The 17,000-nt window shown below is 41.1% G+C and overlaps 2 protein-coding genes across 2 annotated transcripts; one reads left to right on the top strand and one right to left on the bottom strand.

Moving 5' to 3' along the window:
- The first annotated feature begins 1,700 nt into the window (after window positions 1–1,700).
- LOC140181699 (uncharacterized) lies at window positions 1,701–3,069 on the top strand. The gene is made up of 3 exons (XM_072225995.1): window positions 1,701–2,390; window positions 2,511–2,516; window positions 2,716–3,069. The coding sequence occupies exons 1-3, from the start codon at window positions 1,701–1,703 to the stop codon at window positions 3,067–3,069; spliced, it is 1,050 nt and encodes a 349-aa protein (XP_072082096.1).
- Window positions 3,070–9,207: 6,138 nt separating this feature from the next.
- On the bottom strand, window positions 9,208–14,295 carry LOC112772575 (uncharacterized). Its single transcript, XM_029295225.1, has 2 exons — window positions 12,067–14,295; window positions 9,208–11,901 (listed from the first exon to the last, which is right to left on the bottom strand). Exons 1-2 carry the CDS (start codon window positions 14,293–14,295, stop codon window positions 9,208–9,210), a joined length of 4,923 nt encoding a protein of 1,640 aa, XP_029151058.1.
- Between the last annotated feature and the right edge of the window lie 2,705 nt (window positions 14,296–17,000).

Genomic DNA, 17,000 nt, shown 5'->3' on the forward strand with positions numbered 1-17,000 from the left:
CCTAAATCAATATATGATGAAGGTGTATCATTGCGTTGTTAGTGTGTTGGGTTGTCCTAGAGTTTTATGGCTGCATTACCTAAAGGATTGTATTTAAGAATTTTTGTTAGGGCAAAGGGTTTGGTGTGTATATGCTCTGTTTTCAAGCAATGAAACAGAAATTTTTTTAATATTGGGTTAATGCATGGTGGTGATTGTGATATTAATTTATAGGTTTTTAATATGATGTTGAAGTCCTCTGTTACGATTGTGTGTGATTTAATGGTTTTGAGTTGTTGGTGCAGATGGATGTGTTATTGGATATAATGTTTTATCATGGAGGAAACTTTGAGAAAGATGATGAAGGAAACTTGAGGTATACCCCTGATAACTTAACTTGCCTAGGTGATCTGGATGAGGATACCTTGGATGTTTTCTTCATCAGGAATTATTACAAGGAGTTAGGCTATGACAAGATCCTTCATTGTTGGTGGCTAGTTCCCGGGAGGACGTTAGAAACTGGATTAAGGAATCTAAACAGTGACGACAAACTTAGGAAGATGTGTTTCCTTGCTCACAAGAATAATGGATTGGTGGATGTGTATTTTGAGCATGGGGTGTCATCTCCAGATTATTTACAAGATCAGGAGAAAAAGGTAGGCATGGACAATACAGGTGTGGATATTGCAGAAGAAGGAGGTGCTACGGTCACTCCTAATGACAAAATGAGGAACCCCAGCAATCAATCCCCCCAAAACAAGCCAACGTCTGTCAAAACCATTGACATTCCGAACCCTCCTATTAATCCAATACCTCCTACTAATCCAACACCTCCAACTAAGCCAGAATCTCTCATGAATCCAAAACCTCCAATTCAGGAGAAGCCTCTTGCCAATCCAAATGATCAATCTCAGGCAAAGCCTCCTAATAATCAAAAGCCAAAACCTCCCACTAATCCAAAGCCGAAGCCTCCTACTAATCCAAAGCCAAAACCTCCTACTAATTCAAAGCCGAAGCCTCCTACCAAGCCTATTCTCCTTAAAAGTGTGTCAACAGCAACACCAAACTCCACACCCAAATCCACCCTCAAGAAGAAAACACCAACAACCACCCATAATTTTAGGCCTTGTACGAGGAGTGCTGCTAAGGGAAAGGCAGTGATGCAAGCACGACAGGAGGGAGGTGATGCACTATCCTCTGATTCATATGATAGTGACGAAGATAGTTTGTATAAGCCAAGAATCGAAGATAGTTCTTCTGATGATGATGATTATGATAATGATGTTTGTAAGGCTAAGACTGTTAAAAAAGACATCAGATTTAAACATGCTCCTGCTGCTGCGTTTGCTAAGGATAAAAAGCAAGTTACTGTTGAGGATGACGCATTTGTTGAGGAGGTCTCAGATGGGGATGTGGACCTATGCTTTGTGGGAGGAACAGGGGATGATGCATATAATGCATATGATTCAGGGGCTGACTCAGACGGGGCAAATTCATGGCATTCTAAAGAAATGAAGATTCCCCCGAATTCAGAGGATAAGGGGATAGATGAGGAGTCCGAAGATGTTTGTCCTGTGTTTAGAGAAGGTATAAGGTTTGGAGAATTGCAACTTGAAGTTGGCATGAAATTCAACACAAAATGGGACTTTAAGGAGGCTGTTGGGGAGTTCACAATCTAAGAGGGTAGACAGATTAGGTTCAAGAAGAATGACAATGTGAGGATGAGGGCTACTTGTAAAGTGAAAGGATGTCCACGGGTGGTGTATGCATCAAGGAATCATGAAGATACTTGTTGGCAAATAAAGACCTTCGTTAATGATCATACATGCCCAAGGGAGGATAAGAACAGGGCAGCTAACAGAAATTGGGTGGCGAGCAAACTAGTCAAGAAGGTTAGGAAGTACCCAAATTTCAAGCATTGTGATGCTGCCACTTATTTCAAGTCAAGGTTTGACTTGTCTTTGAACAAGAACTCAATATCAAGGGCCCTCTTTGATGCAAGAAATGTGGTGTTCGGGGATGAAAAGGAACAATACAAAATGCTGCGAAATTATGGTCTTACACTTCTTAAGACTAATCCTGGATCAACAGTTGAAATTTGTTGCACTCACCAACCTCAATCTGATCCAGTGTTTGAGAAAATGTATGTGTGCTTGAATGGATGCAAGAATGGTTTCAAATCCGGATGCCGACCATTGGTTGGGCTGGACAGTGCTTTCCTGAAAACTCAATTTGGTGAAAAAATTCTGTCGGCAGTGGGGCAAGATGCTAATCACCGTATCTACATCATAGCGTGGGTAATTGTTGGCGTAGAAAACAAGGAGAATTGGAAGTGGTTTCTTGAGTTGCTACACCAAGACCTTGGAGACTATAGGCAACATGGGTGGTGCTTTATATCTGACATGCAGAAGGTATTTTTTTATTCATGAGTATGTAAGAAAAAGGTGCATTGTTATTCATGAGTAGAGCTGAAAATTGTATGCATTGTTATCTCTTCCATGTGTTGAACATCTATGCTGTTTATTCATTAGGGAAATGTATGAATTGTTATTCATGTCTATGTTGAATTTTAATACTTAGGATAAGGAACGACAGATATGATGGACCTATATGAGTATCGTTTATCAAAATCAGGGACTATTATGTGTAAATTATCAAAAGTCAGGGACTATTATGGTGAGCGTGAATGAGTGTTAAGGACTATTATGCTGATATGGTATATGGTTTTGTACCCAGGATTTGTTGTCGGCAATGGAAGAGATGATGCCACAGGTTCATCACTGCTTTTGTGTTTGGTACTTGTGGAGGAATTTTAACAAACAATGGAAGGATTTACAACTAAGATCTTTGTTGTGGGAGTATGCACGAGTCACCACGTATCAAGAGTTCAGAGACAATATGGACAAGATCAAGCGCATCAACCAGGATGCATGGGCATATCTATCACAGTGGGAGGAGAACATTGGACCAGGAGTCAATTCAGTCACAGGCCTAAATTGGATAGCATATGTAATAATGCGTGTGAGGTATTCAACTCAAAAATTAAAGAGGCCAGGGCCAAGCCAATCATTACTTTACTTGAAGGTGTGAGAATGTTTGTCATGAGAACAATAGCGAAGAACAAGGTTAAATTAGCTAATCATGTGGGTAAGTTGCCGCCTGTAATTCACAGTCGTTTGGAGAAAGTGAGAAAAGAGTCAAAACATTAGCACCCAATATGGACAGGTGATACTGGTTATGAAAAATTTGAGGTACATAGTTACCCAACCAACCATGTTGTTGATCTAGGAAAGCACCTTTGCACGTGTCAATTTTGGATGCTGACAGGTTGATTTTATTATGTGGAAAGTAACATTTATTCATACATTACTACCATACACTAAGTACTAACTTGATTCATTGCTATTTTGAATGTAGGAATACCCTGTGTGTATGCCTGTGCTGCACTAGCTAGAGTGAACAAAAATCCAGAAAATTTTTACCATAAACTAGTTACTATGGAATCCTATAGGGAGACGTATCAGCATCATATCAATCCAATTCCTGGGCAGACCTTCTGGGAGGTTTCAGAATCTCTTAAGCCCCAACCTCCAAAGATTAAAAGGGGCCAGGTAAGTTACAACAAAAAAGGCGGATGGACACAGATGAAGCTAAAGGTGGCCACAAGAAATCCAAACCCACTTCCACCAAGGACAACACAAACCTAAAGAGGCAGCTTGCACCATTCACATGCAGCTACTGTGGAGAGAAAGGCCATATAAAGAGGGGTTGTAAAGAGAAGAAATTAGCAGATGTTGCTGCTGCTAAAAATACAGGTGGAGCTGAAGCTAATGTTGTTGAACATGGCCCAAATGTTGCTAAACCTGACCCCAATGCTGAACCTGATCCGAATACTGCTGATGACAACTTTGTTGGTAAAGATGCTCCAGCTGACTCAACAAACACTAATGTCCAACCAGTTGAAGTTGAGCTTTCTCAACCAATTTACTCTGAATCAGAGGAATCACAGCAGGTAATCAATTTACTTTTCATCTAATGACAACTTGTAAACTGTTTAGTGTTATGTAATTATAAGCGCATCTTCTGATATACTATAATTCTTGTAGGCTGCTGAAGTATGTACCATCACTAAGTCAAGACCGGATAAGCTGCCACGAAAGAGCAAATCATCTAACTCGCCAACTTCTACCCATGCACCAATTAATCCCATGCAAGGTGCTAGCTCCGGAACAGCTGCAAGACTTGGCAGTATCGTCAAGTTCATTCCCACACCGGGATTCAAGGCACCTAGAAAAAAAATTGAAGACTTTTGTATAACATGCTTGTTGTGTTGGGAGTTATTTTGTATAAGACAATTTGCAAGTAATTTTGTATAACATGCTTGTTCGGTTAGGTTCACTTTGTGTTTATGACTACTTTGTTACCAGACATATGGTTATGTTTATTTTGTTAGCAGCACCTTGTTTATGGCTTTGTAAGACAGTCAAAACTTATGACTCATGACTTTGTTGATTTAAAATGATTAATATATTTTGCTATTGCTATATATCCAGATTACCTTTAGTAGTACAAAAACAGTTAGTATCTCCAAAAGGTTGGCTAACACAGTTAGATGTTGAGCAACTTTTTTTCATTCATGCAAATATTACACATACGATCTCAATCGCATCATTACTCAACATTGAGTTCAAAGTTTGTAAAATACCACTAGTAAGAACAACAGTATTACAGAAACAACTAGAAACAATAATTTGATCATAAACTTTTGACTCCTAACATCAGATTCTAGTTTTTCCAGCCTCCAACCTACTGTCATCTTCTGGTCATCATTGTAGTTAACACTTTCTGCAACAGCAGGTACAGCCTCTTGCCCAACATCTGCCCAAACAAACAAACCACACCATCTTTTACAAATTGTCTACAATCAACGAATGTTTCAATAACTAAATTAGAAGTTGGGGAACGAATGAAAAATCAGAAAAAACCAACAATTACAGCTAATATTATAATTTGGGCACCCAAAAAAGGGCTTATTTGGGTTGGAATTTATCCCAGACCATCAAAGCACAGGTCGGCAGCCGCAACCACACCATTCTGGTACACGCGTAGCCCTGCTACGATTTTGGGTCTTTGCCCTGTATCCATTGCTTGTTGACCGTATCGAGCTCCCATTGGCTTGCCTTTCACCTCCAAACATCGCTTTAGAGCATCAATGGAATCTCCATTAAATCACAATAGTGGACCATAATTATGGGACGAAGGAGAAGGGAAGAAGAGATACTACATATAATAATCATTCTTAGCTTTTAGGGTTTTAATAAGACCATGACCACATTGGGTAGAAAATTAAGATTTGCCACGTTAGTTAGCCGTTGCTGGCTCCAGCATGGCATGGGAGGTGTCAGATCATTACTCCGTTTGCTGACTGTGCGCCAGAAAGGGTCGCAGGACAACTATGGTTCCGGAGTTGGATGTGAGGGATACTGTTAGGAAATTTTGAAAGTCAAGGACGATTATGGGTAACTCGCCCAATCTCAGGAACCACTTTGGGGTTTTAGTCGCAAAAAAACCAACTTATATAAGAAGATTATGTTATTTGAGTTATAACTTGATTCGTCCTGTACTGGGTAGGCCGAGCTTAAGCACTTCCGAGTGAGTCGTCGACGGAGAGGAAGAGCTTCACGTCGGCCGATGGACAAACACCGCGGCGGGAATACCTGCAAAAGATACTCCGACGCTCAAGTTAGTAATAGTCTCAGAAAAGAGAGAGAGAGAGTAATTAAGTGAGAGTGAATAAGTAAATATGAAGAATGATAGTGGAACCTGAGGCCTAGCCAAGTGTATTAGCTAGGTTTTATAGAAGTTGGTTTCTACCCGTTAGTGGGTGAGTCCTAGTTTATAGATTAGTTAAGATATTCTGTTATGGTGCTATAAATCTGCTGAGCACGTTTCCTATTTTACAGTTGAGTGATGCTGTTTCGGTCCTGATCACGTGCCGAGATTTTCGGACGGCTGATACGGGACCGAGCTTTATGATGCACGTGTCTTTTTATTTGAATAGGTGAGACCGAGCTTATCTGCATTTGTTCCGAGCTTGTTTAACGTGACGTCAGCCTCGGATATTTGTGTGCCGAGTATTCCGGGCGACCGAGGATACAGGTAACGTATCATAGCCCCCAAGCTTGCCTTGGTTTGGACAAGACTAAGGCGAGCTTTGTATACTTCGGATGGCCAAATCCTCGGTCGCTTTTATGTGTGCTCCTCTCAGCCCCCGAGCTTGTCTTAGTTTTGGCGCATTGGTGTTTTGAAATGGTTTGTAGCATTTATTGCCTGCGTTGTTCTTCGTGCGGTAATGAATGATTGATTTGATTGCATTTGTAAGTTTCGAGGAGCCCCTGACCGTTTGATTTGCTGAGTATTGATCGTGGGCTTTCTAAGGGTGTAGATCATAGGGAGACGTTTCATATGTAACTGCCTTTCATTATGTAATAAACGTGCTCCCCTTCCCTAATATTTTTCGTTTGTGTTTGGTGCTTCTGCGTTTTTCGGAGAAGATGAGTAAGAAAGGTGAGTGTTGATTCATTTTCTTGCTGCCTCTCCCTACTTCTCTTAGTTTTCATTTTCTGCTCCCTGTTCTTATGGAAGGTACAGTGTCTAATGAAGGTGAGGGGGGTTTATATGGTTGGGTTGATTCTAGGGTTAAGGAGTATGTGTCTCAGTTTAGCGATAAAGAGTCTGTTGATATGCTGGGTTCGAATGTTTGGGTTAGGAGTGGTAGTGATATAATGATAGAGATACTTCCCTGTGGTGTTGATGACTGGGTTTTTCATTCTCGTGATGATTGGGCTTACTTTTATATGTACAGCTGCCTTTTTACTGAATTGGGGGTTAGGGTTCCTTTTACTGACTTTGAATGTGGTGTTCTTTATTGGTTGAATTGTGCTCCGAGTCAACTTCACCCAAACTCCTGGGGGTTTGTTAGGGCTTTTGAGGTGTTGATGGAATTCCTTGAGCAGCCGCCCTCTCTTCGGTTGTTCTTCTCCTTGTTTCAAGCTAAAGGGGTTAACCGAGGTCTCTGGATTAATCTGAGTAGTTCCCCCGTCGCACTATTTTTGGCCTTTATAAGTCTTCTTTTAAGGACTTTAAAACTATGTATGTTAAAGTGAGGAGTGTACCTGAGGAGTTTCCTTTTTATCTAAATGAGTTTCTTGTTGAGAAGTTCCCTTTATCTTGGTGTTCCGAGCCCGTGCAAGCGTTAGACGTGGATGATAGGTCGGTTGATGATCAACTTGTGATGGAGTTTCTGTTTGAAGAGTTGGGTCCGAAGGGTTTGCTATCTGTGTCCGAATTGTTAAAATGGGATTCTGATAGAGAGGCGGTTCTGAGATATCTAGGTAAATTAGTTGTTTTTTGATTAGTTTGTCGTTTTTGTCCTTGTCTGTTCTTACCTTGTTGGCTTTTTGGTGCAGGTGAAAAGGTGCCTACGATTACTACTGCTGGGTTGAAGTCATTCTTCAATCAGCGGAAGAAGGCTGAGAAGGGGAGCTCGGCTACCAATGCTGATAGAGACCTCGTGATTCAGTCCGAGGCTGCTCTTAAGTCTAAACGAAAGAGGGGTTTCGCGAAAGAAAAGATTGCCGGGACTTTCCTGAAGGAAGGGGAGTCTTCTGTGGAGCTTCAGCGAGTGAAGTCTGCCTATGAGTCTCAAAAAAGACTGCATGGCTATTCGGAAGATGTTCATTGTCGCTCGTTGTGGGGAAAACTGTACCCTTTTTCTGTCATGGCTGATGAGCTGTGTTGCTTCCCAGATGATATGAAGATGATCGAGGATGTTGGTCATGTGGGAGTGAGCCGTTTTATGCAGGTGAGGGTTGTATTTTGTCTTAGTGTGCATTTGTTATATTTTGTTGATGTTCTTTGTTTTGGTGTTAGGTCATTGGTGCACGTATGGTAGCTGTTGGTCGTGCTCAAGAGTTAGTTTTTGAGAGAGAGCACAAGTCTGCTGTGGATGTTGCCGAGCTGTCCTCGGCTTTGGAAAAAAAGGATAAGACTATTATGGAACTGTCCTCCTCGCTGAAGTTGAAAGAGTCCGAGCTTGCTGATGAAAAGCGTCTTCATCTTTCTTGTGCAGAGGAGGTGAAGACTGTTAAGGATGACAATGATTGCTTGGGGTCAAGGGTGAAGGATTTGCAGACTGAGGTTTATGAGTCGTATGCACAAGGCTTCGAGTGCGCTGTTTCTCAAGTGCGGGTGCTGTTTCCTGGATCAGATGCGGATATGCTTGATGCAACTAAAGTGGTTGTGAACGGGCAGCTTGTGGGTGATGGTGCTGCTGCTTCAGATGGTAGCGGGGAGTCTAGTATTGGCGATAAGGCAGACTAGGCCTTTAGTATTTGTTTATTTTGTATATGTGTAGCCTCTTTTGAACTTTGTGGCTGTCTATCTTGAACTTTGTTTATGAATATTTGGTGGAAATGTTTTGGGTACCAAGTATATAATCTTGGTTGTGACACTTTTTGTTTTCCGAGCATACAGCTCGGCTTGATGATGACTTATGAAATTTGATATTTTTGGATAAACTTACGATTGTGTGTTAGAAGTAGTCGTGTATATATAAATCGAAGATGGCCGAACCCATTCTGTTTAAGTGAACTTGTTTGGAAATGAGAGTAGATGTTCTAGTGTAGAACTTGTATAGAAGCACGTTAGGATTTGTTTAAGCGATTTGATGATATTGTTCGTTTGTACTTCTTCCGAGCAGTATGCTCGGCATGCGTATGTTGCTTTCCGAGTATGAAGCTCGGATTTCTTTGAAACTTTTATTTGTTGGAATGTATGGTAGAAACCATCGTGATAAATGTTAGTACTTGTCCGAGTATTTATGCTCGGCATGTGCTTGTAAACCTCCGAGGATGAAGCTCGGATTAGTTTGTTCATTGGAAAAAAAAAACGTTGACTTGTTTTTGTGGTGAAAGTTTTCCGAGGAATAAGCTCGGATCGTGATGGTAGGGTTCCGAGGATTATGCTCGGATAATTTTGAAGTGTTAATCGAAATGTATGCTAACTGTCAAAATGAGAACTGTTTTGGTTGCACATTAAGTTGTGTGGGTACAATGATTTGTTGCGTCTGGCCTCATTAAAACCCTTTCCGAGTAAAACCCTTGCGTTTTGGGAAAAAACCTTCGGGGGGAAAAAAGAGTACCATCATTCGCTATTATACAGGCTATGTCATGACTGATATTCTCTTAAAGAGGAGACATTCCATGTTCCTGGGAGTTGTTCTCCTCTAAGGGTTTCTAGTTTGTAAGCCCCCTTTCCGAGGTTTTGGAGAACTCGGAAGGGACCTTCCCAATTTGCCGCTAATTTGCCATGTGCTGGTGGTTTCCGTGCATCCTCTGTTCGTCTGAGTACAAGGTCTCCATTGTTGAAAGACCTGTGGACTATTCTTTTGTGGTGTCTTTGCTCTAGGTATCGTTTTCTGGCTCGCTGCTTTATGGCGGAGATGTTTCTGTCTTCTTCTACGAGGTCCAGCTCAGCTGACCGAGCTTGTTGATTGTTTGGTTGGTTATAGAGCTCTGTCCTTAACGTTGGGACGCTGACCTCTACTGGAATGAGCGCTTCTGCACCATATACCAGTTTGAAGGGGGTTTCCCCTGTGGCAGATTGGATGCTGGTGTTGTAACTCCATAGGATTTCTGGAATGAGGTCGGCCCACTCCCCTTTAGCTTCGCCGAGTTTTTTCTTTAATCCCTGCAAAATAATTCTGTTAGCTGCTTCAACTTGTCCGTTAGTTTGCGGGTGCTCTACTGAGCTGAAGTGATGTTTGATGTTAAAATTTGTCAGAAAGGTGGCGAGCTTATGATCTGTAAATTGTCTCCCGTTATCCGAGATTATCTCTCGTGGGATACCGTATCTGCATATGATATTTTTCCATATAAAGGATCGCACCTTTTCTGCTGTTATGTGTGCTAGTGGTTGTGCTTCTATCCACTTGGAGAAATAATCAATTGACACTAAGAGGAACTTTACCTGGCCTGGCGCTTTCGGAAAGGGTCCGAGGATATCCAATCCCCACCTATCGAAAGGCCAGCTTACCTCTATGGTATGGAGCTCTTCGGCTGGGGTCTCTGAGAGGGTGGCATGCTTTTGACAATTATCACATGCTTTGACTTTTGTGATGCAGTCCCATTTTATCGTCGGCCAATAGTATCCTGTTCGCAAGATCTTTGCTGCTAATGCTCGGCCGCCGATATGCTTGCCACAGACTCCTTCATGCGTTTCAGCCATAACCTCCTCGGCTTCCTCTTTGCTGATGCACTTGAGCAGTGGTTGTGAATGTCCGCGCCTATATAAGGCGTTTCCGAGCGTTGTATAGAAGCTTGCTCTTCTTCTGAAGAGCGGCAAGTTTGGCTCACCTTTTGGAATGGTGCCTGTATTAATGTAATCGATAAAAGGTGTTCGCCAATCTGGGACCTGTGTAATACTCAAAATTGTTTCTTGCTCAAAACTGGGTTTGTCAAGTGTTAGTTGGGACAGTGCCGATGTGTTTTCGGCTTGCCGTGTTGTGGCTAACTTAGATAATACATCGGCCCTGGTATTTTGTTCTCGGTTTACATGGATAATATTAAATTCTTTAAATTTTGAAATTAGATCCTTTGTTATGAGCCAATATTTCTCTAACAAAGGATCTTTTACCTGAAATTCGCCCTTTATTTGATGTACCACCAAGGAAGAGTCGCAGTAGGCTGTTATTCGGGGTACTTGTAGTTGTAGGGCGAGCTTTAGCCCAGCGAGTAGGGCTTCATATTCTGCCTGATTGTTGCTTGCGTTGAAGCGGAACTGTAGTGACTGTTCGGCCACCACTTTGTCTCCTTCTTTTAGTAGTATCCCTGCCCCACTGCCTTCTTTGTTTGACGCTCCGTCTACGTGCATGCTCCACCTAACCTCTGTATTATGTGTGTCTTTAGTCATCTCCGATATAAAGTCGGCTAGCACCTGTGACTTCAGTGTTTTCCTTGATTCGTATTGGATGTTGAACTCGGAGAGCTCGACCGACCACTTTATCAATCTGCCGGCGAGCTCGGGTCTGGTTAGTATCTGCCTCAGCGGTTGGTCTGTTCGCACTATGATTGTGTGGCTCTGAAAATAGTGCCGCAGTCTTCTTGCTGTGGTGATTAGTGCTAGCGCCAGTTGTTCTATCTTCGGGTACCTTGTTTCTGTTGGTTGTAGCACCCTACTGATGAAGTATATTGGGCTTTGCTTTCTTCCTGTTTCTGTTACTAAAACCGAGCTTATAGCATGGTTAGATACTGATAGGTATAAATACAGTGGGTTACCTGTTTCTGGTCTTTGGAGGATTGGTGGTGATGTTAAGTGTTGTTTAAGTTCGGTAAAAGCATTTTCGCATTCGTCTGTCCAGTTGAACTTCCTGCCTTTAGAGAATGTCTGGAAAAAGTGATAAGATCGGTTTGCCACTGCAGGTAGGAAACGTGACAGGGCAGCTATTCGTCCTGCAAGTTGCTGGACTTCCTTTACCGTTTTTGGGCTTGCCATGTTCAGCACGGCCCTGCACTTTTCTGGGTTGGCCTCGATGCCTCGAGATGTTAACATGAATCCCAGGAACTTCCCCCCTTGTACTCCGAACGCACATTTGTCTGGATTGAGTCTCATGTTATATGCTCGGAGTTGTCTGAAGATTTCTACTAGGTCGTCACAGTGTGACCTCTGCATAGGTGTTTTTGCTACCATGTCATCTACGTATACCTCCATATTGCGGCCTATCTGTTGTTGGAACACTTTGTCCATTAGCCTTTGATATGTCGCACCTGCATTCTTTAGGCCAAAGGGCATTACCTTGTAACAAAAATTCCCGTGTTCTGTTATAAAAGCTGTTTTGCTTTGGTCTTCTGGGTGCATTAGAATCTGGTTATAGCCAGAGTATGCATCCATAAAACTCAAAGCTTTATAACCAGAGGCGTTATCAACTAATTTATCAATGCAAGGCAGTGGATATGCATCTTTAGGGCAAGCTTTATTTAAATTTGTAAAGTCGACGCACATGCGCCATTTACCTGAGCTCTTCCTTACCATTACCACGTTGGACAACCATGTGGTGAAGCGAATCTCTCTGATGAAACCTGAATTGAGGAGCTTCTGGGTTTCTTCGAGTGCTGCTTGTTTTTTCTCTTCTCCGAGGTTCCTTTTCTTTTGTGCAACTGGTAGGATTGTTTTGTCGATTGCTAGCTTGTGGCAGATGACTTCTGGGTTGATTCCGGGCATGTCATCTGGTGTCCATGCAAAAAGGTCGGCGTTCTGACGCAGTATGTGAATGAGTCTTGCTCGGTCTGCTCCTTCTAATGCCTCTCCCACATATGTACATTGTTTGTCATCTGCTGTTAGTGTTATTTGTTGAAGATCGTCCATTGGCCGAGGTCTTTCGCCGAGGTCTTCCCTTGGGTCTAGATCGGCTAGTGTTGCTGAGTTGGCCGTAGTGTGGATTGCTTGAACCTGGGGCCGAGCTTCCTGTTCTGTTTGGACTGGTTTTAGACCAGCGTTGTAACACTGCCGAGCTTCTTGATGGTCGGCGTACACCGTAGCGATCTTGTTTTCCTGCACTGGAAACTTGACACACAGGTGTAATGTGGACACCACTGCCCTGAATATGTTCAGTGCGGGTCTCCCAAGTATAATATTATAAGGGCTGTAACAGTTTACTATTAGATATTGAATATCAATTGATTTTGACATAGGGATCTCTCCCATTGTGGTCTTTAGCCATATATGCCCCATGATGGGGACTCTCTCTCCGGAGAACCCAATTAGCTCTCCAGAGGAGGGTTGTATCAATTTCTCTGATAATTTCATTTTTGTAAAAGTAGAGTAAAATAAAACGTCAGCACTACTACCTGGATCTAACAATGTTTTTCTTACCAACAGCTCTCCGACCTGGATGGAAATTACCACGGGGTCGTCGAGGTTAGGGCTTGCCGATTTGAAGTCTGTTTGGTTGAAGGATATTGTGACGTCTGGTTCTTTGCCCTTCTTTGGTTGTATGGTTCCTTCGATTGCCAGCATTGCTCTATAGCTCCGCTTCCTGGCCGAGCTTGTTTCTCCTCCGCCTGCGAATCCTCCTGATATGTGGTTGATGACTCCTCTTGGCGGATCAGGAGTCGTCCTCTCTTTTTTGTCGTCAACTGTCGCTTGCTTATGCTCTGCCCTGTCCGAGTTTCCTCCTCTGCCCTTCCGGGTCTCAATGTATTTGTCCAGGAGACCTTGGCGTGCTAGTCTTTCCAGGAGGTCTTTCGCAACGATGCAGTCATCTGTGGTATGACCGAACTTTCGGTGGAAGGCACAATGTTTTGTCTTGTCCACGAATCGTTGATCCTGGTAGTTCCCTGCTCGGGCTGGTGGTTTTATGATTCTGGCGTTGAGGATCTCTCTGATGATGTTCTCTCTTCTAGTGTTAAATCTGGTGTATGTGTTGTACTTTGACGCGGGCTTAGGAGGTTTCTTTGTGTCCCTGTTACCTGGCGATCTGAAAGTCCTTTCCTCATCTCTCCGATGTGGCTGTTTGTCTGATTTCTGGGCTTCTCGGAGTTCTTCGATCTCCATTTGCCCAGCCGCCCTTTCTCGGAATTCCTCTAACGTCTTTGGTTTTGTTATGGCAATGGTTTCCCGAAATTTGCCTGGTCTGAGGCCGGCCTTGAGAGCATGTAGGTGGACGGCCGGGTCCAAGTCTTGGATCTCCATAGTGGCGTCCGCGAATCTGGTCATGTAGTCTTTCAGACTCTCGTGCTGACCTTGTTTGATGGTGCCGAGAAAGTCCGAGCCATGTACATATATTCTTGATGCAGCGAAGTAATCAATAAATGATCTGGCGAGGTCTTCAAAGGAGGAGATCGAACCTGCAGAAAGTTTAGAAAACCAGAGTAACGCCGCACCATCTAGGTAAGTGGGAAATGCTCGACAGAGGACGGGCTCATTGTTCGGGCCGTTGAAGAACATCATCGATTGGAACTTCTTTACATGGGCTCGGGGGTCGCCGAACCCCTTGTACGGCTCCAGCGCGGTGGGCAGCGTGAAGTTTTTTGGCATCTGGTAATTTGTGATCTCCTCGGAGAAGGGGTTGTCGAGGGTGAGCTTTTCCTTTGGCGGGACGATGTTTAAAGGGTCCGCCGTACTTTGAGCTGAGCCTTTGGAGTTCTCTCCATTATTTTGTGTTGAGAACTCGGCTATCCTTCGTACCTCCGCCTGAAGCTCAGCGATCTGAGCCAGGAGGTCATCCTGTGAAAGTTGTGGATTTTCCTTGTCAGCCATGTCCGAGGATCGGGGATCCTGCAAAATAAGGTAAAAGACTAAACAAAGGAAACAGTGGGGTTAGATGTACTCCCGGCCCCACGGTGGGCGCCAAGTGATTCGTCCTGTACTGGGTAGGCCGAGCTTAAGCACTTCCGAGTGAGTCGTCGACGGAGAGGAAGAGCTTCACGTCGGCCGATGGACAAACACCGCGGCGGGAATACCTGCAAAAGATACTCCGACGCTCAAGTTAGTAATAGTCTCAGAAAAGAGAGAGAGAGAGTAATTAAGTGAGAGTGAATAAGTAAATATGAAGACTGATAGTGGAACCTGAGGCCTAGCCAAGTGTATTAGCTAGGTTTTATAGAAGTTGGTTTCTACCCGTTAGTGGGTGAGTCCTAGTTTATAGATTAGTTAAGATATTCTGTTATGGTGCTATAAATCTGCTGAGCACGTTTCCTATTTTACAGTTGAGTGATGCTGTTTCGGTCCTGATCACGTGCCGAGATTTTCGGACGGCTGATACGGGACCGAGCTTTATGATGCACGTGTCTTTTTATTTGAATAGGTGAGACCGAGCTTATCTGCATTTGTTCCGAGCTTGTTTAACGTGACGTCAGCCTCGGATATTTGTGTGCCGAGTATTCCGGGCGACCGAGGATACAGGTAACGTATCATAACTCATTGGCAAATTTTTAGGTTTTACTTGAAATTAAAGAAATGTATTATTATTTGAGTATTGTATATTTTACGTATACCTGGAATCAAATAACAAGTCTTATTTTTAGTTTAAAATTTGGATTTTTATTTTTAATTGTTATTATACGTGTTGGATGTCAATAAAGTGAATAAACACTTTACTTCTACTTGTTTAAATTTCAAATAACATCTCTTTCTAAAATAAAGACAATGATGCAGCTCTTTCATCCGATCCCTTTGAATAATATGCATGCAAATTATTAAGGAGCAACTGCTCATCCTCTACTCTCTAAGGTCAAAATAAACTTATTTATTTTTCTCTGGTATAAATAATAAATATTTATCATTTAATTTTATCAATTATTTTTAATAAAAAAATATAAAATTAAAAAATAATATACATAAAAATGGTGCATATAGTTGTTAAAATATTAATGTACCTTATTCCAAGCTAGTGTACATTTCTATTTGTTCTAATGTGATAGTTCACTATTGTTATTGTATATTAAACTTGCAAAAAGGACATGCAAATGTGTCATTTGGTTTCATATTATGTATAATTGTTATTTGGTACATGATGAGGTAGCTAAACAACTTTAATATCAAACAATAATAAATAAAACAGATATGGATGGACTGCTAACAAATTAATTACATGCAAGTAGGTTGGAGATTTTGAAGAAACGATCAACATATTAAACAGCCGAACGACTGCACAATTTTTTATTAAAAAAAATAAAAAATCAAGTTTGATTATAAATATAAATTTAATTTGATTACAAATCAAACCATCAGACCATTCCATATTTTTATATTAATAGTTGGTTGTTTCTGATAAAAAAAATGTTCTATTTCTACTGAATTAGTAACTAAATAAAAAAAATTCACAAATATTATGAACGGATGAAAAATGTATAAATATAAGATATCTTAACTGGAATTAAAAAAAAAAATCATATCAACACTAATTCATTTTAAAGTTGAAAGTTTAAAGTTTAAACCAAGATAAATGATATACATGCAAAATTATTCAAAAAAATATTACATATTAAAAATCCTAAGTCCTTAGTCTTAGCTTAGTCAAACTCATTGCTTAATCATTCATAGATTCCTCTAAGCTGAAGTATCTTCTTTGGAATCATAATTTCTAAGAAGAGTTTAATTTTAACAGTATAAAATATTATACAGTCGTACAATTACATTTATTTTTTTAAATGATTATATATGCGATTAATGTAAAAAATAAATTTTGGTTGATATAATATTACGTAATTAAATGCACGTATAAAATTATTTTACACTAATAGTACATCAAAATTAAATTATTACTATAAAATTAAAACTTTTCTGCCTTGGGGTCTTGGCCAATTGGCCATTCTTGCTAGCATTTGACCAATTCTTCCCATAAACCATCCATCCAAACAAAACAAATCATACAAAACAAATTCTTCCAACATCACACGACACTCTCCATGTTTGAGTTTTAAAATGATCTGTTCTCTATGTATGTCTTGGTCTCCCTATACAAAGCTACAAGAAAATTTATAAGTAACTAAACATATTTAACAACAATCAAAACCTAAGCCTGCCTCTTTTAACGAATTGGTCAATTACCGAGCTTGTAATTTTACTATTATTATTAAAGGATATTTATTACAGTTTAAAAAATTGTCTATCTTAATTTATAGAGAAAAATCTAAAACAGCCCCTGACAATTACTTTAAAAGACAACGAGGCCCTTGACAAAAAAAACTCAACCCAGCTCCTGACAATTATCTCGAAATGACAACGAGGTTCCTGTGCCAAAAAAAAGTCAATGTTGTTTTTTTCACAGGGGCTAATCTGTCCCAAAAAAAAGATTAGGAGTCGGATTTGGTGTTTTTTTTTTCTTGAGAGTCTCGTTGTCCTTTCGAGATAATTGTCAGGGATCGGATGGGGTATTCACTCTAATTTATAATGACGAAGAGAATTTATAAAAATTAAAAAATTAAGTGATTATTTAAAAAAAATATTAAATGTGTTTTTAA

This window comes from Arachis hypogaea, chromosome 18 (assembly GCF_003086295.3).
Source record: "Arachis hypogaea cultivar Tifrunner chromosome 18, arahy.Tifrunner.gnm2.J5K5, whole genome shotgun sequence".
NCBI lineage: Eukaryota > Viridiplantae > Streptophyta > Magnoliopsida > Fabales > Fabaceae > Arachis > Arachis hypogaea.

Bases quoted from the DNA above. Each gene is read 5' to 3' on its own strand.
- LOC112772575 (XM_029295225.1), bottom strand. From the start codon at position 14,295: ATGGCTGACAAGGAAAATCCACAACTTTCACAGGATGACCTCCTGGCT. The intron at 11,902-12,066 runs GTAAGGAAGAGC...GGCTATAACCAG, and splicing joins GGTTGTCCAACGTGGTAATG to ATTCTAATGCACCCAGAAGA.
- LOC140181699 (XM_072225995.1), top strand. From the start codon at position 1,701: ATGAGGGCTACTTGTAAAGTGAAAGGATGTCCACGGGTGGTGTATGCA.